Below are 26020 nucleotides of genomic sequence, written 5' to 3' on the forward strand. Positions count from 1 at the left end.
CCCGGCAGTTCTTGCCCTCTCCCACCCTCCCCATGCCCTACAGTTGCTTTGGTCTGTTACAAGAATGTACAGTGGCAAGTGTGTTACAATTTTTATCAACATCGTCAACGTTCACTAGTAAATTGTTTCCGTCGCAGGCCTATATCCGAGTCTGTCTCCAATTCCAAGTGTTTGTTTCCCAAGCGGACACACACACACACACACACACACAGCGCGGCAGCAGCAACACTGACGTTGGCCTCTATTGGCGTAGCGCCAGACCACGTGACGCTCTCAGCGGCGTAGCGCGAACTGTGGAGCAGACGACATTGGATCGTCGGTTCGTGCGCACGGATGCTAGAGAAGATGGAGCGATACGTTTTACTTCTACAGGCCGTCGTGTGTTTGTTTTGGTGTGGTGTCGGCAATGCATCGTAAGTGCCAAGTGTTCTTTCTGTTTTTTTTTTTTTTCTTTTTAGAACTCCTTGGGGTTTAGCATTACGTAGATTTGAGCGTGATACAGACCTATGAAATTCGATCTCCTTCTCCCCAAGACCGAAGGAAAAACTTTTTTGGAGATAATCTTGCAGATGCCTGCAACTTGGCCTCTTGGTGCATATCTTGTGCAGGAGGGTACAGCGCAGGTCTTTGACAAAAGGTGTTAGCTCGAATTGACTTCTTTAACAGACTGTCATGCGTAGACTTAATCTTTTGGGTTTTTGTCTTGTACCAGTTTGTAAATTCTTCTTTCCTGAAAGATGTATAAAGTGATACTCACCGTACTGAAAGACATGTCTGCGTGCATCATTCACGTTCGCATCTAGCGTTGATTGCGTTGAGAGAGCTTGGATAAGGAAACTTTAATTGTATTGGACATACGATTTGAAGAATGGCAAAAACAATCTTCATTGGTATTCCCGAATGATTTTGACTGATCAGTACAAAACCACATACAAAGAACAGTTGATGATCGACAGTCCTCAATCAGCAATATCAACGCGAAGAATTAATTTGCACTATAACTAAAAGAAAGTTGTATACAAAACCATCCCCTTGAAAATAAAATAAAGCAAGAACAACAGTTTGTTATGAAATAAAGAACAAAGTAATATGATGTACAACTAATAATAAAAACTTTTATACTTTAGGAATGATACGGTACAGTATCCATTTGCACAAGGACACTGAGATCAGCTGGAATGTTTGAATAGATCACCACTTAAATCATCACCAAAATGTTTAACTCAGTCCTTTTCATACATCTCTTTTATGGCAACCTTCACATTTTCAGTAGGTAAGGAATTATCTCCTTCCAGCTGAGCATATATCATCCTGAAATGAAAACTAAAAATGATTGTGTTATAAAATTATTTTCTTGACAAGTTATACCAGATAAGAAAGGAATGGCAGCAAAAGAACTGCATATAATCAGTTTTAATTCTTGGAAACTGCTGCCCTGGATGTTGCTGTTTGTTTCATTATTTGGAGCAGTTTTATAGGGATGGTAAGAAATTATGAACTATGTGTGACGCTCTGTGTATTTGTCACATGTGAAATTAGTTTCATTATTCTTTTACACCCACAAACACCCACACAATCACAGCTATACATGTGTCTACACACACCTATGTATGCATATGAAGGCGTGCTTGCTCACAAAAGAAAGCAAACATGCACCATGTGTGCACACAGACCTTATAGTGAACACACATAAACATGCACACACACACACACACACACACACACACACACTCTCTCTCTCTCTCTCTCTCTCTCTCTCTCTCTCTCTCTCACACACACACACACACACACACACACACACACACACACACACACACACACACAAATTCTCTTTCTCTCTCTCCCACTCTCATTCACTCACTCATTCTCACAATTACATCTCACACACACAGAGCACAACCACAGAGCACAACCACTGATCACAGTCCACACTGCATCCATTCTGTTGTCTGAGGACCACTCATTAAAGTCAAGAGACCTCTTACTCCCAAGGGGACTGTTTCCTATTAGCTGCTGGCAAGGGAAGCCATTCTAGAGGGACAAGGACCATTGCTGGAGATCCTCTAATTAGGACAGTAGATTGAGCAGGGACAATAGGCACCAGAAGGCAGTAGTAAGCTAAGCCATTATGGAGACAAACTTGACATATCTAAGACACAACAACAACAACAAAATGTCCACAGGAGTCATGGACTTCTGTAGTCTTAAGACCAAAGTTTTGGATAAATGTGAAATCTACAGTTACAGAGAGGTGGTTATAGTTTCTCTCTTTTTTTCTTTTTTTGTTTTTTTTTTGTTTCGTTTTTTGGTACATTACAGCTGTGAGGTTTAAATTTCTTTCAAAATATCTAGACTGAAATGCACATCATTGATGGATTAAAATTGATAGTTTATATACTAAGTTTGACATAACAAATTCAATTGACAGGTATATTTTTAGATAAATAGAGCAAAGAAAGAAAGAAGTGTTTCTTTATGAACAAGTAGATTTAAATGAACAACACAATAATCAGTATAAATGATTGTTAAGACAAAAGTAATAAATATTTCTTGATAATTGAGGTCAAAAGAAGATGAATTTATTTCTGGAGAAACAAGTAAATTTATTAATGAATGACATACCAATAGAATAGTGATAGTCAAAAGATACAACTTTAGTCATATTTTCTTTTTGTAGCTGTAGAGACAGGTCAGTATCGTTGTTATTATGATAGGTCAATACCATTACAAGTTAATAGTTTGCAAGTGATAGATCTGTGAGAGAAAAATTGAGAAAAAGGAGAGAAAAATAATGCAGATAGACGCATGATAGATATAGACACATGTATGGACCAGACAGAAACCAAAAATGACAGTTTAAAGTCTTTTTTGCTTTCTTTTAAAATTATAACCTACAGTAATCTTTTTAGTTATTTATTGCAAAAAGGCAAAATGTGCATGGGGTAGTGTAAGTGAAACAAGTAGAGATTAGACAGGTGTAAAAGAAAACCAAATTTGTTGGAAATGCTTGAATTATTTTGTCAGTAACAAGAAGCAATTGAAAGAACAAACAGTCAAAAGAGTTAAACTTAAAGGCTGTAAATTATAATGGATGTGTACCACATAAATAATTTTTTTCTCGAGGCCTAAGTGTGTTGGTTTATGCTGCTGGTTGGGCATCTGCTTGGCAGATGTGTAGCGTATATGGTTTTGACTGAACGCAGTGGCACCTCCTTGAGCTACTGATACTGATACTTATACTGATATTCAGAAACTCGAAGCTGAAAGTAATGGCCATATCTGGTGAAGCTTGTGAAGATTTGCATCTTGAGATGGGCTGCAATGGAGATCTCTGGTGGGGCCAAATCCCATAATGCACCACAGTGCATGCACGATCAGGCGTAAATGCTCATAATAATAATAATAATGATAATAATGATGAGGCTGAAACAAAAAGTACAAAAGGAACCAGAAGCCAGAAATTGTGGTCCTCCCTGGGAGAAGGAATGATTAACCACATCCAGAAATTGAAATCTTTCTTGAATGAAATGGATGTTGAGCCATATTACTATTGTCAGAAAACAGATTTGTGTGAGGGTTCAAAATCTTCAGCTTGGGGCAGAAATAGCCAAGCTGTCCAGTTGGGATGAATTACCATATTACATACATGAACACGATCACGTTTTGTTGCAGAACTTTCTATCAGAGATCATTTAAAGGAAAGAGTGGGAGGGAAATGAATTTTAGCCAGAAATTATGTCCTGTTTAAGATAAATAACATCTGTACAGGTCTGGAAATAGAGTTGTATAATTAGGAGTATTGACAGAACAGGAGAGGAAAAGGAGCTGTTGGGTTGTGAACTTTCAGCATTCTGGATGACCATTTAGGAAACCGATATGTTTGAATGCAGTGAGAGGAATGACAGTTGCATAACTTCTGTTGGCTATAATTAGAAATAGTTGTGTTCAGTATGTGAGAAGAGGAAGTGGATGCTGGAGAAAGCATACCAGATTATTAGTGCAATTCATTAGAAGATTAATTGACCTTCTGTGTGAAATGACACATTTTGTAGTCTTGCACTCCTTAACTAGATTTGTGTGCCTTTGGTTATCCCAGTATGAAAAAAAATGCAAAGGAAGCAAACAACAGCAAAAAACGTGAACAGCGATGAACTAATAATAAGAACTGAATTAATGTGAATGGAAGAAACAGTTGTATGTGTTGATTAGGGGAGAGTTGAGTGAAAAGGGGTTGGGAATGTGATCATGATTGACTGGTGTTTTTTTTTTTTAATTGTTTTTTTTTAACAGTACACTGAGTATATAGTGTGAGTTAAAAAGGGTTGGGAATGTGATCACGACTGACTTTTTTTTTTCTAGCAGTCAGAGGATGTATTGTACTGTCTTGTTAGTTTTACTTTTGTATATGATTGGTGATTTATTTCTTCATTTTTTTTTTTTCAATCCCTCAGTAATCTCAGTTACAAGTGCAGAAACACATTGACATTTCATTATTTTTTTATGTTTTTTTCTTATTTCTCTATTTTCTCCTTAATTTTTTTCCCATTGATGGTAGTGCAGGTGCTTCACATGTTCATGTTTTCTTCATTGACCAGAAAGAAAGAAAAAAGACACCATTCAGAAAATAGATTGATAAATTTCATACATATCAACTAACTTCAGAAAATAGATTGATAAATTTCATACAAATCAACTAACAATACATTTACACGTCATATAGCTGCACATCCTACGACATGATCATGATGTATGGAAGTTGGAACATACTCAACTCTGATGGTTCATTACTACAGGCCCACTCTGATACCCCCGGATGTCACTGAATCGCTAAAGGCAGGTGGGGAGGAGATGGGTTACCTGTTGACCATGCCCCAGACCCTGCAGGCAGGGGCACAGGAGCAGTACTGCCTGACACTGCATGGGGTGGACAAAGATGTCACGCTTACCTTGGAGCTGACCCACACAGAGACGGAGGAGGAGGAAATCTTCACCTACACCCACACTTACATCAACGGTATGGGGGGAGGCTGGGATGTGGTTTACAGTTTAGTTTTATTAATGTGTGTATAACGCATGCAGAAGATCAAATATGCGAATTGAAGATCCTGTATTCCATGTCAGTGTTAGGTGGGTTATGGAAACAAGAACATACCCAGTATGCACACCCCTGGAAACTGAGTATGGCGTCTACATAGCAGGGTGAAAAACAAACAAAAAACATGAAAAAGGTCATGTATACATGTGAAAAAGGTTTGTGTACGTGTGTGTGTGTGTACGTGTTCGTGTGTGTGTGTGACTGAAGCCTGATTGAATGAATGACACAGGAAACACTTGGCTCTTTCCAGGTAGGCAGCCTGTTGTGCAGATGGTTGTGTAAAGTACTAAGAGCTTCGTCCCCGACGGAGGGTAGGCTGTAAATAGAATCTATATCATAATTATTATCATCACATCATATCAGAAGCCCTTAAGGTCAAGTTGTCCATGGCCACATACTTACATCAGTGGTATGGGGGAGGTTGGAATGTGGTTTAGAGGGAGAGTTGTTTTATGATGACCAGTGCCCCACACCTCTTAAGGTCAAGATGTTCAGGGCTTGGGTCACACACTTATGTCAGGCAGGCTTTTCAGTATCCGTTTCTGCTCTTCCTTATTTTGACTGCCACAACAACAACAACAAAAAGCATTTTTCTTTTACTTTTTTTCTAATCTTGGATATATGTATTATCGATAATTATGATTAAAGTATTGCAAGGGATAGCAAACACTTCATTATTTGTAAGGGATAGTAAACACTTCATTATGATTATTGAAAAATTGATGGACATCATGGCCGTCTCGGCATCTCGCGACCATATGTTGGTGGTCTATGCCTATCATGACTGCAACAAAATACACTGAGTTTTCAGTGATTTAAAATATAGTGAAGCTATGGAAGATAGTACAATTTTAAATGCAGTGTGTGCCATTTTGTATCTTCTGAAAAAAAACATAAGTCACAGCTATAAGACAAAGATGCTAGATGGATGTCACAGGAGGTGAGTTGTCAAGGTCGTTTTAGTCGTCTGTAGGATGCTTTGGAGATGGATGAATATGCATGTGCAGAGCACTTGACCATATCTGGCTCATTGCTTTTAACCTTGAATTAAACAATGAAAGTGGGGTGAAGGTGGTGAGAAAGTGGAGATGGACCTAACTTTTTTTTTTTTTTAAATGTGATCTCTCTGGAATAGGACTTCTCGATGGAATTTGGAGAATGCAACTCAAACTTCATTTTCAGGACTGTTGATATGACTGCTGTGCTTGGGATATGTTGGAAACTGCATATTTTGTGACCCAGTGTTGACTGACTTTTGGAGAAAGATTGGGCTGGTAAACGTGTCAATCTGTCTTCAGTTGAAAACCTCTTGAAATGTTTGTTGACAGGGTTTGAAAATCACCTAAGATAGTGTGTAATTCTGTCAATTTTTTTTTCTAAATGTGTGTATGGCATAAAATTGATGGATTTTTGCAAAAACAATCTTTGACCAGTTTTAAGCTAATGGATATAGGCGTCTGTGTGTTTTCTCATGACCGTCTACATTTCATCATGTCCCACACAAATAAAATGCAACACTTAGAAGAAATACTAAGTAGTCTGGTTTTTTATTCACATTTTTACATACAAATTGTAAAACATACACAAAATTGACAGTAGACTCGCAAGATTGATGCCACATGAAATAAATCAAGAGTTATCTGTCCCAGATACTGTGAAACCTGCTATTAACAGTATGGGGAGGTTGGGATGTGGTTTAGAGTTGAGTTTAATGACTGGCAAAAGCTCTGAAAGTTAAGGTCAAGTTGTTCGGGGCTTTGGTCATACACTTACATCAACGGTATGGGGATGAGGCGATGTGGTTTACAGTTGAGTTTAATGACCTATTAGCAAAAGCCATTAATTGACTGAGCCTAGGCATTGTTCTGGTGTGAAAATTTGTTCCATTAAAACAGTTTTCATGTTCCTACATAGGCATTAACTGCAAAGGGATAGATCTACCTTCCATAGTATTTCCATATTTGTCAGTGTATGTCAGTTTGGAGGAAAAAACTGGTCGCTTTCAGGATATTTTCTGCGTTTTTCTTCATCATTATGACAGGGAAGCCTGCTGAGGTTGTAAAGGCTGAATCAGTGAACGGCATTATGATGATTATGGGTTAAGGTCAAGCTGTTCAGGGTTTGGGTCACACACTTAATCAGTGGTATGGGGAAGCTGGGATGTGGTTTAGTTTAATGACGTATTGGCAGAAACCCTTATATCATTAAACCTGGGGACTTAACAGCCGTGGCAGGCTTCCGTGCCATATTGATGTGGGAAAAAGCAGAAAATGTACTGTTTTATTCCAAATGACCTGTGGACACATTCGAAAATCTTTTAGAAATTATTTCCTTTACTTTGCGGTTTATGTGTATGTAGAAGTGTGAAAATTGTATTAATGAGACAAATTTTGATGCCAGAGCAGTGCTTGGGTGCAGGACTCCATAAGTTACGGTCACATTAAGTGCCAGGGTCTTGGTTCAGTTGGTTTTTTTGTGTGAGGGGGTGAGTCCTGGGATGTGATTTAATGTGTGGTAAAATAGTGTGGTGTGTGGTGCTATGTACCATAATCTATACAGGTTGGTTCCAGTTTTGTCAGCCTTGTTTTGGGAGTGGGGGTTGAGTGTGTGTCAGATTCGGTCCTCTCTTTTCAGGTATATGTGCAGTGAATGGAATATGGTGTGGTGGTGTGTTGTGGTGTTCGATCTAATAATTTTGTTTTATGCTGTATTAATTTTGCATTTTGCTGTGTTGCTGCTCAGAACTAAATGACAAAGCCTCATGCATAACAAATTGACTTGCTTGAATGTTTGGCAGCAGCAGCAGTGAACATATTAACTTTGCTAAAGTGGCATCACTGAGCCATACTGGTCCCTGGCTGGCATCAAAGCATCTTACAGTTTGTTTAATGAGCTGGCTGTGGCAAATTTATTGTTTGCTCAGTGCGACTCCAGTGCACATATCTGTGCAATTGCTCACTGGTGTATGTGCTATGCCATGCCATGCTTGGCCAGGGTCACACTACATGGAAACACATCTCCAGACTGTTCCTTTCTCTTGGCTAAAATGGCAGTCATTGTAATGTTACCCAGTTGCAAAGAAAATCCAGTCTGTTGTCTATCTACATCTATAGAGTATAGGGGGGAAAAAATGGAGTTACTGTTTGAAAGTGATTCAGAACCTCAGAAAGCTAAACCTACTCTGGACAACAGGTAGGGTGACTTTGCCTTGTACTTCTACTAGACTAGTATTTGACCCCCCCCCCTCCCCCCACTCCCCTACCCCCACAAAAACTCTTCATTTGCATGTCTACCAGATTGATTGCATGTTTGTCCAGTAAGACACATAAATCCAACTTGAGAAGGGGGATACTGCACCTTGTTAGCTAACAGCTGTCGTACTGACACCTGAGCTACTAGGATGCTCACACAGCGCAACACTTGTTTTCATCAGGTCAGAGCCAGTGCAAGAGTTTCCAGGTGCCCAGCAGGCCAGGCAGGTACGAAGTGAGCCTGCAGAATGAGACGGACACCTTTGCCACATCGGAGGTGACAGTGCTGGGCAACAACCTGATCACCTTTGTTCAGACTGACAAACCCATGTACAAGCCAGGTCAAAAAGGTGGGTTGGCAGGAAGGAAGGTTTCTCTGAGACTCCTCATGGAGAATTTAAGTGTGTATGTGTGTGTGTTTGCATGCATGTGTGTGTGTGTGCTTGGGGAGCAGGGAGGGTTGGGGGGGGGGGGGAGTTGGAGGGGAGGGGGGTATTTTTTTAAATAGTGCTAACTCTCACACTGATTGTGGACTTGCTCTGTCCAAGCCTTAAAGTTAAACAGTGCATCCAGGTATGTTGGATTTTTAAAAGGTAAATTCTGCTATTACAAACTGGTAGGTGATTATATTTTACTAGCAGTCAGTTTACACTATGTGATGGGGTGGTAAAGTGGTGTTTGTGAAGGTGAAGACAGGTAGAAGGTGTTAGCAGAAGAGAGCTGCAGCCAGGTAAGGTAGACTCAGGAAGGCAGTGCGCTGCGCTGGTTTTCTTCTTTTATTTTTTCATTCTTCCAGACCCAGGAGAGTTCTGAATTTGTCTGGCACTCGCTCACTCCTTATATATTTCAGTTCCACTGAACTGCAAAGCCAGCGCCATGAAGCGACTCACGAAACTGGCCCTCTGCGAGCCTTGAGGCGCCAAGCTTGTGTTTGTTTGACCAGATTTAGCGGCGTCTGACTTTTGGCGCGGGGAACTAACATAGACATATTACATATCACACAAAACTACAAAAGAGCATTTTCTTAAGCTAAACCATTTTCTACAAAAATAATGTAGTTAAAAACTGAACAAAAAGAGTCACATAATGAATGAGCTTTTAACGAGTTCATGTATCATTTCTGTACAACAATTAATACGTCACGGTATGTAATATAATTGTAACAGTCAAGTAACTGAAAATCCTGAATTTCCAACTATATAAAAATCATCTATAGAATCTGCTTCTAGAGTAAAGATTTTTGATGTCAAAATTCAAGAGAAAACACAACGGACAGCTCCCGCGTCAGCACCGCTTGGCGGTGCTTTTGGCACTTGTGATCGACAATGAAATACTTCGTTTAAACCAACTACAACACAACTATATATGTATGATATGAATCAGATTGATAACAGAAATGCAAACATCTGCAAGACACGCTATAAAAATGTCTAGGTATTGTAAAAACATATTTTGCTCAAATCGGCACTGACGAATTCCAATGGCTTGAAGAAGAGATAGTTTTGTGGGGCCAAAATGCTGTCAGACATTTCGTACCATCGCATGCCAATGACTTATGTGTGCACTGAAAGCAGTACACGAGAAGAAAGCTTAATCATTTACATCTTAATGCACAATCTAAATTCCATAGCAGCTATACTGATCTATAGAAAACGAAGGTATTTTGATCGCGCCAAAATTCATTCACATGAATATTAATTTAAAAGTTATAGGCTATCTGGCCTAATTATATCTTTACAGCTAAGAAGTATGATCTTTCTGAAGTCCAATAACATAAAAACTATAATGTCATCTATTAGGAAGTGTTTATGATTTAACAAATTGATGAAAAATCATACGGTTCCCTGTAAAGGGAGATAACTTGTGATCGATTTACCGACTTCCTTAGTAACCTTCGGCGAGTCACAAAAGTTGTCTGCAAAGCTGGTCCAACGAAGATTGTAAAAGCCAACCCGGCTACAACTATAACTACAAATACTGCCAACAACTGAAGTTATCTCTTTCAGTACAGTTTGTTTCCCAGTCAAATAATAACACAAGCAGGAGCATGCACGCATGACATGTTAGTAAAGTTGGTCTTAAAACAAGTGAGGCACAGTTGGTGAAAATTAATGTTATCCAGATAACATGGATTGTCAGTTATGCAACATTCACAGATGGTGCATCATCTGGCAGAAGTGACTCGCACTATGTGGGTTTGCTGGATAACTTTATGGATGTTTTACGATTTTATATTATTTGAGGAAAGTGCTTTCACTCCTGTTTTTTTCTTTCTCCCCTGAAGCATTTTTGTTCAAGCTCAAATGTATGTTAGTATATCCAAGAGCTTTTGGAACTCCCCAACTGATTTTTTGTCATGCCTGTTTTCAGTGAAATTCCGGATTCTGACAATGACAAGGAATTTACGCTCAAGAGTCGGGAAGGTAAGTTTCACAGATTTATTTTTCGGCAGGGGGTTATATATGTTTTACTGATTTTACTTCTTAAGATTGTTTACATTTATCTGCTTTGCTCCCTTTATGTGCATTTATTTTTGGCTTGCATGTGTAAATATTGCAAGTTTATGTTATAATCTTGTTTGAGTCTGTGTTTATAGATATGCGTGTGTCTGTAGTTAACTTAAAGAAATTCTTTTTCTTTGGAAATGCTGAAACAAATTTGAAGAATTCAGTTATTTTCAAATATTCTAAACGAGACACACACACACACACACACACACACACACACACACACACACACACACATACACACACACCCACACTTTCACACAGAGAAAGATCAAGGGAGTGGAATCTTGCCGAGCAAACAACTATTTTGCTATGCTAAGTGAAACAGAAAGCGAATGGTATTTGGATGTACAGTTCACATCGACACAATAGTAGCACTAAGAGTGTTTTTTGACATGCACTTAAATCCACACTGCAGTGAAGGGATTAAGCTGTTGAACACTGTCAGTATGGAACCTTCTTTCATTTTAGATTTATTTACATTGTTTTAGGATCAGAACTTTGTAGGGGTAGGGATCAAGAGTTCTGTGAATGTGTTAATCATCAAACAACACAGAAATCAAGGCAAGGGTATGTGTAACTTATGCAGACTCGCTTTTGAATGATTAACTTATGAATAAGTAAATAACTTAATATGTAGGTAAGTAAACAAATAAGTACCTAAGTAAATGGATAAAAAAAATCCAATAAAAAGCAGAGGGGGGATCTAACTTAAGGTTACGCTGAACTATTGACTTGATCTGAAAAAGTGTTTCATGGTACATTATTATCTTAAACTGTTTTTGTCACATTACCATTGAGGTATGTATCATTCACACACAAACATGCACAGACACACTTCCACAGACAGACAGACACACACACCACACCACACCCCACAACCACACCACACACTCTGCACACCTCAGCATACCACATGTACGCAAAGGCACATGTAAATGCATTATGAGCACAACCTTTATTGCAGTGTTCAACTCTCTACTTCTGTTTTGAGACTTCTTGCACAGTTGCCTTGTCTTTTTCAGATTGAAAGTGTGTTGATTAAAGACCCGAACGACTTCAAAGTGAAAAAGTTTGCTGAAATAGATTCTAGAGGTAAGTATGTTACTGATTCTATCATTTAATTTTTCCCATGGTACACTTAGTACTATTCAGCTGCTCTCTGGCACTGATCAATCATAGTATGGATGGTGGGGCATGGAACTCTAATTCTGTTGTCACACAATCAAGGTAGAATCATGGTCACACTATGCTGTTAGTGAACCTTCAGTGAGGCACGTTGCGTTTGTATTTGTAATTCAGAAATGATCTTGTCCCGTTTCTTCAAGCACCATGATTATCAGTTTGCATCGTCACACACATCAACAGCTGTAAATGTTTTCAGTTGACTAACAAATTACATATTTTGAAAAAACCCTTGTCCCATTCACAGGGTCAGTTTGCTGTTAGTTTCTTGTTTTGTTTTTTTCGCTTGAGCCAGTGCTGTGTGAGCCATTTCATCAGCAGCACTGCAAATGTCATGTGGTTATTCTCTTCCTCATTATCTCCTTCACATAACATCTGATTCTCTGCTTCATCCCTTCTCCAATTTCCCCATTTGTGACCCTCCACCACGAAATGAGTCGCTTTGCACCAGAGGTCGATTTTTAGTTATTGGCATATCATAAATCTGCAATAAATGACCTTTACAGAGAAAAAAAAAAGTTTGTAAATCAGATGATTCTGTGAAAAGTTATTGTGATTTGAAGTTCTAAAGTCGCGAAAGTAACGAACTGAGAAATCAAGGCCGAAAAGTTTTGGAACATGTTCATAGCAACCACATACTTCTAAGCAAGATATGTTCATGAAATTTGGCACACACATACTTAGTGGCAATATCCACAATTGCACAAAGTTTGAAAGAAAAATATTGAGTGTATTTGATTTTATTCAAATAAGAATTTTCTTATTTTTTTGGAAAGAATTGCAACTGAAGTGTTTGTATACTTACTTTTTAATCAGCTCAACATGACTAAAAACCTTCCAGTTTTAAGATTAGTTTTGTTGTGATGTTGTTTGTGGTCCAGTTACTATGAAACTTTTGCTTTGTATAGTATGTGTACTAAAATTTATGCCAGATTAAAGGTAAAAAATGCTAAAGCATGATGCCGAATCATGTAATTGTTGTAATTCAATGTGCTCACTGGCTTAGTGTGCCTGTGATATTACCATAATCCATACAACAAGCACAACAGAATAACAAAAAAGATCCACACAACAAAACTGCTCATACAAAAGGTACAAGTTCATGTGTGTTTTATCCCAGCATAGCATCAAATGAAATACACTTCATAATCCAAATGAACACTTCAAACACTTCATCTGCAAAGAAAACCTACTTGTCAAACCCATACTTCACACAATAAAGACACACAACTTCATCAAACAAACACTCAATCTGCTAAAAAAAAAAGAAGAAAAAAAGTGCAGATATGTGCCACAGGTAATCAATTCTTGTGGTACAAAGTGTTAGTCATCAGGGTGGATGGTGTTGATGTTGAAGCTTCCTCCTCCACTCTTTTTTCTCCACCGGTGGTGTCAGTATGTTCCAAAAACGCATGGTTTATCCTGAAACAGTTTGTTATGTAATACTTCTTTATCTCTTTTCATTTTCTTTGTTTTGAATTATTTTCTATATGTTCGACAGTTTATTCATTAATGCTAATAATGTTAGATTAAATATCAACAGTAATTTCAGTTTTGTACATTTACATCACAGCTTTCATTCTTTACACAGGACTTTACAAAATGCTTTACTTCTAGTTCTATGTATTTTATCAGAAAATAAAAAAAAGAATACACACATATATATATATATATCTATATCTATATATATATATATATATATATATATATATATATATCATAATATAATCCGACAAAGCAGTTTACTGATAATAGAAGTATGAAATAGTGATTATTAATGCTGTATCACTATGAGTATCAGTGTGCATATCAGTGTGCATGTGCATGACATGCTGCAATCCATTAAGTTACTTTATGCATAGTGGCATGTCAAGCACATGCACACTTATATCATTTATGTAAATGTCTGTGCAAAAGTTTACAATTCCATACATGTACATCTATACAAAGTTTGTAAAAAAAACAACAACTAAGTTTGCACACTTCATGGTAAATTTATACTATAAATCATAGTACATTAACAGTTGACTCACTCACTCATAGACAGTTCACCAGCAGACAGTTCTTTAGTTGACAGTGTGGTTAGTGTGGTGGTGTTGCCTCTCCTTCTGATGACATGACTTGCCAGCAGTGATCTCAGAATTATTCACTGGTGTACAGGCAGGCATATAAAATACCATCATATCTTTCAGGGCTGAAAAAGAAATTGAACTATTAGTAATACTGTTAGTATTTACTGTTGACACAACTCTGTATTTATTTACCTCAAAACAACACACACAGAAACACACACACACACACACACACACACACACACACACACACACACACACACACACACACCACACACACACACACACACACACACACACACACACACACACCAACCTGACACACATTCACATAAAATATCCATTGAAGCAAATTCTGTGAAACTGAAAACTGTTCATAATGTCATGCCCCTGTACCTCTCCTTGCTCAGTTACATATAATGGTTAAACTGTGAAGGGACAGTGTGTGTGTGTGTGTGTGTGTGATATTGTCTGAGTATGTGACTCACTGTGTGACACACATTGTGTGTGTGTGTGTGTGTGTGTGTGTGACATGTATACACACTGTGTCACACATTGTGTGTGTGTGTGTGTGTGTGTGTGTGTGTGTGATCTTCTTTTAATTTACATTCTGTTAATTTCCTCAGATTCACTTTATTCTTTTAATCATTTTTATTCGACATGTCAAACCGTGAATTTCTGTTCCAATGTAAGACAATAAATCAGTCTTGAGTCAATCATTGTTAAATAAATTATTCTCAATTGATTATATCATCATTACATTTCAGTATTTGTCAATGTGGGTAAACTAAGAATGCTTACCTTCAGACACTTCAGCTATATCCAGTCCCCCAGTCACTTTGCTTGCATATTCCTTGTGTGAGCTGTGAGAAACACAGTTCTATCACTTTAGTGCAGCAAGTCAGTTTCACTTGTTTCCATGTCAGTCACAACACTGATGGCACCTGGTGCGTGTGATTTCGGCAATTACAGGCGAAGGCTTCCAGCCTTTCTGTATCTAGTGCAAATGTTGATTCGTCATCAACATCAAAATTAATATTATTGTTGATGAAAGCTGAACGACAACCCTGCGTCGTCTGCTTTTGAAATCAGCGTCTCCTTCGTGTTCACTGAGATCGATTTCATGACCATCAGCCTAGTTGGAATGGTCAGTTCCATCAATGAAGTACTGGGTTAGAAACTCACAAATGTCGTCTTCACTGAATGGCAAAATGTGTGCAACGCAAGTGTATCTTGTCAGGAAATCACCAAGTCACTCTTGAAAAGCGTGCTTCCGAACCCTGCGACCATGTTTATTTGAGCTAGCGTGCTGAATGGCTGGTTTCGTCACGTGGCCTCTCTCGGCCAATGACAGAGGGGATTTTCCTTCATAGTGACGCATTGTTTACGTAGTGTATCCTTATTTTGAAAGCGACGATTCGCTCGTAGTTAAAAAAATCAACCAATGAGAAGGACATAGATTGAAAGAGACGGACTTGACCTTTAAAACGATGTATGATTCGACCGGTCGATTCCAAGAGATGAGGGAGGGCAAGCTTGTCAAAGTTGATCGATTTTTGCGAAGTCATAGGCGATCAGAATGATGGGTTAGGCATTTTAAGCACACTTTTAAGGCAAAAGGAGACACAATTATGCCTAGATACTTCAATATGAGATAAAAGAAAGCCTAAAGTTTACGATGAAGTCAAAATCTGAAAATCGACAACCTGACCCCCACCCGCCTAAAATCGCCGCTATCGAGAAAGTTGGTCAGGTGCAAAGCGATTCATTCCGTGATGGAGGGTCACATTTATCAAAAATCTGTGTCTGTTTCTTTCCCAGTATAATCATCCTAAGTGTGTGTGCATTTCTGCAAAGTTTCATTTAGTTTGTTTTAATGGTGACAGTGTGTGTACCTTTCTGCAGTGTTTCGTTTATTATATTTTGATGATAATAGTCAGTGCTATAATTGATAAATAATTTAATGACAACCACCTGATTGACAGTGTGCTGTGTTTTTCTCCAGGGATGGCTATTGACACACAGGAATGTACATTAAAAATGTGTTGTGTCCCCCCACCTCCTGGGGATGTGTATTGGCAGTATGCTGTGTTATTCCCCAGGGATATGTATTGACAGAGTGTAGTCTGTGTTTACCCCGAGGCGTGTATGGACAGTGTGCTGTATTTTTCCCCCATGATGTGCATTGACAAGTGCCAGCTGTGTTTTCCCCTGGAATGTGTATTGACAGTGTACTAGCTGTGTTTTTCCCCAGGGATGTGTATTGACAGCCTGCAGTATTTTTTTTTCCAGGGATATGTATTGACAGTGTGCTGTGCGTTTCTCCAGGGATGTGTATTTTCAGTGGGCTGTGTTTTTCCCAGGGATGTGTATTGACAGTGTGTTGTATTTTTTCCCAGGGATGGGTATTTTCAGTGTGCTGTGTTTCCCCAGGGATGTGTATTGACAGTGTGTTGTGTTTTTCCCCAGGGATGTGTATTGACAGTGTGTTGTGTTTTTCCCCAGGGATGTGTATTGACAGTGTGATGCCTTTTTCTCCAGGGATGTGTATTGACAGTGTGTTGTTTTTCCTCAGGGATGTGTATTGACAGTGTGTTGTGTTTTTCTCCAGGGATCTGTATTGACAATGTGTTGTGTTTTTCCCCAGGGATGTGTATTGACAATGTGTTGTGTTTTCCTCCAGGGATGTGTATTGACAGTGTGTTGTTTTTTCCCAGGGTTGTGTATTGACAGTGTGTTGTGTTTTTCCCCAGGGATGTGTATTGATAGTGTTGTGTTTTTTCTCAGGGATGTGTACTGACACTGTGTTGTGTTTTTCCCCAGGGATCTGTATTGACAGTGTGCTGTGTTTTTTTCCCCCCAGGGATCAGTATTGACAGTGTGCTGTGTTTTTCTCTAGGGATGTGTATTGACAGTGTGTTGTGTTTTTTTCCCAGGGATGTGTATTGACAACGTGTTGTGTTTTTCCCCAGGGATGTGTATTGACAGTGTGTTGTGTTTTTCCCCAGGGATGTGTATTTATACTGTGCTAGCTGTGTTTTTCCCCAGGGACATGTGTTGACAGTGTGCTAGCTGTGTTTTTCCCCAGGGGCGTGTATTGACAGTGTGTGCTAGCAGTGTTTTCCCCCAAGGACGTTTATTGACAGTATGCTGTGTTTTTCCAGGGATGTGTACAGACAATGTTCTGTGTTTTTATCCTTGGATGTGTATCAACAGCGTGCTAGCTGTTTTTTTTCCATGGATGTGTATTGACAGTGTGTTTTTTTTCCCCAGGGATGTGCCAGAGTGCACATATTGTGGATACACACACACACACACACACACACACACAGTGTGCTAGCTGTGTTTTCCCTCAGGGGTATGTATTAGTAATGTGCTAACTGTGCTTTTCTCCAGGGATATGTATTAACATTGTGCTGGCTATGGGTTTTTTTCTGAGTGATGTGCATTAAAAGTGTGATAGCTGTGTTTTTTCCCAGGGATGTACATTAGCAGTGTGCTAGCTGTGTTTTTTCCATAGGGATATGTATTGACAAGAGTGCTCTGTTTTTCCCCAGGGATGGCCAGTCTGGACTTTCAGCTGATCAGTGAAGCCAAGCTGGGCATGTGGACCATTGAGGTCACAGTGGAGGGGGCCATGACCACACAGAGATTTAAAGTGGAAGAGTATGGTAAGTCTCCTGTGCATCTTTCTCTGCACTACGTTTAAACGTGTATTTCTTTATGTACATCTAAAGCGGAAGAGTATGGTAAGTCTCCTGTGCCTGTGTATCTTTCTCAGCACTGCATTTAAACGCAAATTTCTTTACTTGCATCTAAAGTGGAAGAGTATGGTAAGTCTCATGGTATCCTGTGCCTGTGTAAATGTCAGTTTGATCATATATTTCTTTTAACTTACAAAAACATTTTATTGAATTCCAAAAAAAAAAAGAAAAAAAAGACTACCTTGCCAGCTCTATCTTCTTCACTTTGGGTTTTTTTTTCTTGACTCAGTCTTTGTCTCTGCTGATCCTTATATCCATCTGCAACTACCTGTTTCTGCTGATTGCTGCCATTCATTTATTTATGTTGATTCTGGGTCATTTGTTCTTGCCTTAAAACTCTTTAAAAAAATAATTGATAGGTTTGAGCTTTTGGGCCCATGTAGTCGGATGGGCTATAAACAATGTGATTTGATTTCTTAACTTGAAACTGGTCATTTGTTACCTCTGCCAAGGTGATGGTTTGACATATATTCATTAGGAGGCTTGAAGGCAAGCTGGATTCTATCCCACATCCCACTTTTCATTAGAAAATTTAACAAAGAATAAGAATCCTCAAATACCTAACAATCAGTTAATTTTCTTGGAGAATGTTAGATGATTTATTGTTATAAATATTTGACTGAGAGAAAGGGAGAGAGAGATGGAGGAGAAAGGAAGAGAGAGGGAGGGAGAGAGAGAAAGAGAGAGAGGGGGGGAGGGAGAGAGTAAAGATAGGAAGGGAGGGAGAGAGATGAAGTAAAATAGAGAGAAGAAGAGAGAGGCTGAGGTTGTAAGGGATGTATATGTTTTTTTGTATATTGACCTGAAACCACGTTTGTTTATCCGTTCATGGTGCTATTACCTAACTTCTCTGTTTCTTCCAGTCCCCTCCTCTGATGGGTCTGTCATTGTCTGTTTGTCTGTCTGCTTCCTATGTAAGTTTCCCTGTTTTGATTCTGTGTCTTGGCCTCTGGCTCCCCCTGTCTGTCTTCAACAGTTGAAGTGTATGTGTTGTGTTTTCAGTGCTGCCCCGATTCGAGGTGACGGTGAAGCCTCCAGCCTATTTCCTGGTCACCTCAGCAACCTATGATGGGACTGTTTGTGCTAAGTGAGTGTACTCCAGGACAACTTTAAAAAAAAAATCATAATTGTTTTTTGTTTATTTTTTTGGTGTGTTTTATTGTATTTTATTTTATTCTGTTAATTCTGGTAAAGACTACAGAGATGCCGACTATTATGATTTTGCCGTATTTTGTTATGCTCGATCTCAGTTTGTTCTGATGTCATGCCAATGTCAAAATTGTTCCGATGAGTTCATTTTCAACTACATAATATGGTCACATACTTTCCTGTTGTAACATTACCCAGACGCTCTAGACCTATCGATCGTGAGGCCAGGGCAGTCACTACTAACCTTGGTCTCATGTGATGATGCTCAGCTAGTCACATGTGTTAACATTGAAACAGCATTGAGTGGACCAACCAGCTTAATCGTTTGTCCCAACAAGAGAGAACATGGTTGAATCAAGTTGCATCTCGGTCAAACAGCGTCTGTGCCTGGTGGATTAAGCTTTGAAGTGCAAGGAAGGAACAAGAAGCTCGAAACAAAAGTCTGCCATGGATTCCTATTGTTAGAAACGAGACGAACAAAGACCAGGGAAGCGACACAGTGCCACAGATGTGTCAGCTTTTAAGAAGCAGTGGCGGGAACAGAAGTTTCACCAAACGTCTGAGTGTTCCTACCAAATTCAAAATGTTCCCGATTTCCTGATTGTTCCTACAAACACTTGGCAGGGGCTGGCATATCTGAGACTAAGAGTTTGTTGTGATGGCTGAGGGAGAATAAGAAAATCATTCAAGAGAATTGGTAGAATAATGATATACAACTACATATACACAGAGACATGGAGCTTGTTTGTCTGCCAACTCTGCAATAAGTCCATCTTTGTATTAATAGATGTATGCTGCTTCAAATTCAATCTGTTACTCAGTCTGAGTGGACATCAGCTTGAAGAACACACATTTTAGCTTCTTTGAGATGTTATTGTGGATTTGTTCAGTACATGCCAAGTTAATCAATTATTTGGATACAAAAGTCATTTTTTAAAGTTTGGGCTTTAAATGTGAGATAAAAGAAGAAAAAAAAAGACACTTTTTGAAGTTTTGTACTGTTTAAGGTAAAAACTCTGTGTTCTGAGGATTTCTGGTTTATTTCAGGTACACATACGGGAAGCCAGTACAAGCGTTTCTGCACTTGCAGATTTGCCCAAGAGGGTATGGAAGTTTTGGAATTCCTTGTGCCCTCCGACAGACAGAGGTAAGTGTATGGTATGGATGTGTAGGGTGGAAAAATAGAATACTAGGACAGTAAGAAGGAGAAAAGAAAGGCATAAAAGGACAGGGGCATGTGTGTGTGTGTGTGTGCGTTCATTATTCACTTTAATGCCATTTCTTTTTGAGTAATATAAAATGCTGTGGCATTTATAAGTGTATGCATGTGAGAGGTGTAGGTATTTGCATGGACACGTACATGCACTCTCACAAACATTCATACACATACACATACATGCTCACATTCTCTGCTGTTGTGCATACATACATACATTCTTTGCTTTTGTGCCCACACAAACAGTTCTGTACGGTTGCCATCTCAGTGCAGGTGCTTCACCCACTGTTCAGTGTTTTTTGGAATAAACAATTAAAATATCTTAGGAAAAAAAAACCTGATTAAAGTTGGGGGGGTAGGTAAAGATATCGCTCAGTACCATGTTGGCATAGCCACTGTATCATTTTAATGGCATATAGGTAACTGTTTTGCTAATGATTGTTTGGACCAATGGCACAATTTGTTGTGTGTTTTTATAGGAGTTTGAACCAAGGCCATCCACTTTGCTCTCCTGACATTAATGATATAGGTCCTTGTCCTTTCCAAGGGGAAAGGAGAGGAGGCTTGGATGAGGAGAGAGATTACATGTATATTATTGATTTTGTTTGTATAAATGAGTAATTGTTCCTAAAAAAATATGATGCAGAAAACTCCATGAAAATTGCAGAACTGTAGAATATTCCTTTGTGTCGCTCATCCCTTACCCTTCTGCCATGCTTCAACATGCCCTATCCCTCAACTCCCATAAAAAATATGTTTAAAAAAACCAAAAAACTAATAAGAAAAATCTCCAGTCAGTTGTGCTTGTAAACCAAGAAGATTAGTCAACGGCCAGAACTTTTCACATAAACAGAACTCCTGCCATGTCTGCTCAGTAACATCCATTTCATTCAGTTCAGTATATGTCAGACTAAACGCAGTGTAGTGCTCTGTGCAACACAGCACAGTTTAACAAGAGATGGTATGATGTACCACAGTTGTGCACTGCAGGGCCGATCTGTACAGTGCAACATATCCATGCTATGCCATACAGTACACTACAGCACAGTACTGTTCAGTTTCCATTTTCCTCAACATCCAACCCTTTCCAACCAGTTCTGTTCTGCATTTTTTGCACAGATCAATGGATGTCATGATTTCTCCTTCAACGCCTCTGAACTGCTGAGCAACGATAGGTACCACTACGGTGGCAACAGCTTCAACATTGATGCATCTGTGACAGAAATGGGCACAGGTAGGTTCGTTGGTCTGTACCTAGTGGTGGTATTATGCAAGTCTGAGCATCAGTGATGTGCCTTTGTGCGTGTGTTCTGTTTCACTGTTATTTTGTAAAGGTTTAAAAAAAAAAAAAAAATTACCTTTGACTCGAGTGAAATGAAGTTTCCATCCATTGGTGTTTATTATTTACCCCAGTGTGTTCACAATTTGTGTGTGTGTGCGTGTGTGTGTGTGTGTGTGTTTGTGCCTGCCTGCCTGCCTGCCTGCACATTTCTGTGCTTCTTACAGTATAGAAACAAGTGACAAGGGGCAGGGGAAACGTTTCATATGGGGGGAAACAAAGTACAACCAGCGTGTCAGTTCTGAGTCACAGATTTCTGATTACCTGTTCCAGGTGTGCAGGTGAATGGCTCAGCTTCTGGACCATCGGTATCTTACGAGGCTCTCAAGATGGAGTTCTTGGATGACTCCAACGGCTACTTCAAACCTGGCATGCCTGTTTTTGGAAGGGTGAGCCTTTGTGTGTGGATGTTTTGTCTCATGGCTGTGTGAACTCTTACAGCTTTGAGGGAAAAAGTTCTGGATTGTTCTTCACATTCAATCTTACTGTCTTGCTCACTGAGACTCGCACCAGTACATCTAATGTACTTTCATAGAGGTACATACAGTTGCTCTCACACACTCTTTCTCTTCACATTCAATCTTACTCAGTCTCGCTCACTGAGACTCACACCAGTACATCTAATGTACTTTCATAGATGTACATACAGTTGCTCTCACACACTCTTTCTCTCAACACACATACACTCTCTCTCCTTCCCGCTCCCAACTCCTCTCATCCCATCCTGTCCCAAAGTATAAACATGATGCAGCTCTTGAATGGCTCAGGAAATTACATTACTGATTGTAACTGGCATGGAGACTTTTGATATATGTCTACTACTATTATTATCATTATTACACTTACACAGCGCCTATCCACAGTTAGAGACCAAGTTTTAAATCACTTTACAAACATGGAGTCATTTGTACAACAGGCTGCCTACCTGGGTAGAGCTGACTGAGATCTGCCTTTAAGCACACATAGGCATTCAGATGCATTCTGGTATCCTAGTTCACTTCCTTGTATGCTTACTTGCACACTCACACTCACACACACACAGACATATTCATACACCACTAACTCACTTGCATGCAAGCACTCAGACACACGCACACACACACACACACACACAGACACACACACACACACACACACACACACACACACACACACACACACACACACACAAATGTATTGAGGAAGACTTGAAAACTGATGATTTCATTTGTTCCAGGTGAAAGTGTCCAAGCTTGACGGGGCTCCGGCGGTGAATGAACCTGTCAAAATAACTGCCTCCGACTACAAGAGCGGCGTTTACATGGACAAGCTGTTCACCACCAATGAGATGGGGGAGGCTGACTACAGCCTTTGCCGTGGATTCTGGGACAACACCACCAGCATCTCCCTCTCTGTGAGTCGCTGTTTGTTTGTCTTTTGTGTTTTGCTGCTTGGCCACTGCTATGGGGGTTAATGTTCTCTATCTATTGGCAGGAATCAGCAGAAAGATGCAGACTTTTACAGTCTTCATAAAAAGTTATGAACCCTTTCATAAAACCAGGTGTGTTTTTGGTGAAAAAGATTGTAAGAATCAAGAGGTGATATAAATTCAGTAGGCTGCATATGATGAATGATATGGATACTTTCTACTGCCTATCCTCGGTTGGAGACCAAGCTCTAGGCGCTTCAGAAACTCCGGGTCGTTTACACAACAGGCTGCCTACTTGGGTAGAGCTGACTGACGGCTGCCATTGATCGCTCATTATTCATTTCCTGTGTCACTTGATCATATTTCAGACATGCATGCACAGTCGGACAGACATGCGTCATTTAACGTGTATGATGGTTTTGTTTATTTACCCTGCCAATAGTCTTCCACTGGCCTATCATTGATCTTATGAGGAGCTGTTTCAGGCTTATGTGCTGCATTAATAGCTTGAAAAATGAAAATTGAAAATCAATATTCCATCCAGATGTTAACCTCTTCAGTGCCAAGCATTATTTTGACTTGTTATTCCTATTTCTCAGGCGGCTTAAGTTTGTGGAGGGTAATGATTAACAAAAAATTCAAGCATGTAAACTACTGCAAGAAAGTATACATAACCCATACTTTTCTGAAAGGAAATGAACAGACAATCAAATTCTGATTGTTAGAAGTTCAATCAACATGTCCTGTTATTGCAGCTCCTGCCTGTGCCAAGCCCTCTCACTTCATAATTACTTTCAGACCGTATCAAAAAGGTTAACGTTGTCCCAGTTGGCCCTCAGTGTAGGGGGTAAGGGGGGTGAGCACTGTTCACAAGCTGTTTGATCAATGCGAGCATGCTTTTCTAAAACCATGCTGTACATGTAATTCACGATTTGCATGAAACTGTTCACCCCCTTTATCATATCAATCTCTCTCTCACTCCCTGCTTGGTCAGCCACAGAGCAATTCTCAACCTCCTGTTCCACCTTCTCTCCTTTGCTGGCTACATCTAGCTGTAAACGTATCTCCACCCTCCCTCCTCTCTGCAAATCATCATTCTAACTTTCAGTCATGCTAAGCGAACCATCCAACAAGATTTTGCCACATCTGGCCCTCAATGCATTTATGTTAGTAACTTGAAAAGCTTCTGCAACATCTTGAATGGCGAAATCTCTATTTTTGTTGTTGTTACACACTGCTGTTTGAAGCCACCAGGGTAAGGTTGTGGTTCATCTTCTGCCATTTTGAAAGCATCCTGAGGGGGTTATTGACAATAACATCCAGAAATTATCACACAAAGCATGATAGGCTGTTGCTACTTTTGGATAGTTATTGTAGGCGTATTGAGCTTTCTGACTGGTGGCTACTGGAACACATCAACTTAAAACAGATCTGTGAAAAATCCTGAAATGATGCTAACGTTTACATACATCATGGGGCAAATAGGGACGCATCTTTCATGACATATATGTATACGTCATGGGGCACTGTAGAGGTTACATTGTTTGAAAAATCTTTCAACAATGTTTTGAGTTATTCAGTCGTCTAGAAACTAGCTGAGGTTTTTCATTTTAGAAAAAAAATAAAGGTAAAGCACAAGCAAGAAAACACCACTGGTTATAAGTGGTGCTCATTACATTGGCTGCATACACCGATATTGGCTGAAAACTCACCATCACTTCACCATGCCACAAAGAGGAAAACAACAAATTCCCATACATACATGCACAAACACGGGCGCACAGGCGCACAGACACACTCTTTTTCTCTTTCTCATTCTCACTCGCACACTCACAGACTCTTTCTTACACTCACAGACTCGCTCTTACACTCACACAGATGCACAGACACATGCACGCTCTCTCTCTCTCTGTGTCTCTTTCTCTCTCTCTCTCTCCCCGCTCACACACACACACACACTCAAATACACACACACAAACGCACACACTTTCACACAACATGAACATAATACTTTGAACACACATACACTCTCACAACACCTACCCACCCACACACACACACACACACTCACACGCTCACTCACACTCTCACTGTGTACATGACACAATACCTTGGGGGTTTCAGGCAGAAGCGGTGAACTTCAAGGAGGACGAGCAGGTTCCCCACAACCGTCGCCTGTACACGCCCCGCGCACATGGCAGCTTCCGCCAGTGGTTCTCTCCCTCCCTGAGCTACATACAGATCCCTGCCCGCCGGGATACCATCAAGTGTGGCACCACCCTGCAGCTGAACGTGCCCTTCACACACACTGGGCTGAAGCCCTACGTCAGGTTTCACTATCAGGTACTAAAGGAAGACCAAACTCCCATCAGTTTGTAATTGTTCTTGTTGGCGTTTTTTGTAGCAGTGAATTTGATTTCATTTTATTATTTTTTTTTCTTTTTTTCATTTTTTTCAAGCCCCCGTGTCTAGATTAGCTAATGTCGATCTTGTGTCAGTCAGGTGGTGTTAATTTTTCATGAAATATTTAGTGTCAGGTGAATGGTACATCAGTGTGCTGAACTTTGAAGTTAGGTTCAGTTGTAAAAATGTAAGAAAAAAAACAAAAAAAAAAACAAGTCAGAAAGGAACCGAAAAAAATTCAAATATTTGTATTGGTAATGTTGTTCTTGCATAAGGTTTTAATCAGTAATCTTATGTCTAATGTTACTGTCAGGAAAATGAAGTATTTTTTGACTAATCAGTTACTGTTCACTTTTACATTAAGATTTCCTCTCAGGTTCAGTCTGTTGAACCCTTACAGCAGGTTTCACTATCAGGTCAGAATCAAGAAAGAAATCTATCCAGTGTATAAATGGAATCAATCCAGTTTATCAGTGGTTAATGCCCATCTTGCATTATTTTATTAAGAAGAAGTCTTGTCTCAGTTATTAGTCTAATTCCTTTTTCAGTAATCAGCTGGTATTTATCTTACAAAGGTTTGCAGTCACAGTATCAGGTTAATTATATATCTGTGGGCTGAAGCTTATATGAT

General features: G+C 39.5%; 1 protein-coding gene across 2 annotated transcripts in view; it reads left to right on the forward strand.

The window, feature by feature from the left end:
- Positions 1–250: 250 nt before the first annotated feature.
- Positions 251–26020, forward strand: part of LOC143297272 (alpha-2-macroglobulin-like protein 1) — an 83487-nt gene continuing 57717 nt past the window's right edge. The window contains exons 1-12 of one of the 2 annotated variants that reach the window (XM_076609525.1): positions 251–413; positions 4794–5014; positions 8529–8696; positions 10717–10769; positions 11879–11948; positions 17668–17781; positions 18877–18961; positions 20071–20170; positions 21359–21473; positions 21852–21967; positions 22795–22971; positions 25111–25329. In XM_076609525.1, coding sequence (XP_076465640.1) covers positions 334–413; positions 4794–5014; positions 8529–8696; positions 10717–10769; positions 11879–11948; positions 17668–17781; positions 18877–18961; positions 20071–20170; positions 21359–21473; positions 21852–21967; positions 22795–22971; positions 25111–25329 — 1518 coding nt within the window. In that variant the 5' untranslated portion in view covers positions 251–333. The remainder of the gene's footprint in view (positions 414–4793; positions 5015–8528; positions 8697–10716; positions 10770–11878; positions 11949–17667; positions 17782–18876; positions 18962–20070; positions 20171–21358; positions 21474–21851; positions 21968–22794; positions 22972–25110; positions 25330–26020) is intronic. The other variant, XM_076609523.1, reaches the window with a different exon arrangement.

The sequence above is a fragment of the Babylonia areolata genome, chromosome 22 (assembly GCF_041734735.1).
Source record: "Babylonia areolata isolate BAREFJ2019XMU chromosome 22, ASM4173473v1, whole genome shotgun sequence".
Classification (NCBI taxonomy): domain Eukaryota; kingdom Metazoa; phylum Mollusca; class Gastropoda; order Neogastropoda; family Buccinidae; genus Babylonia; species Babylonia areolata.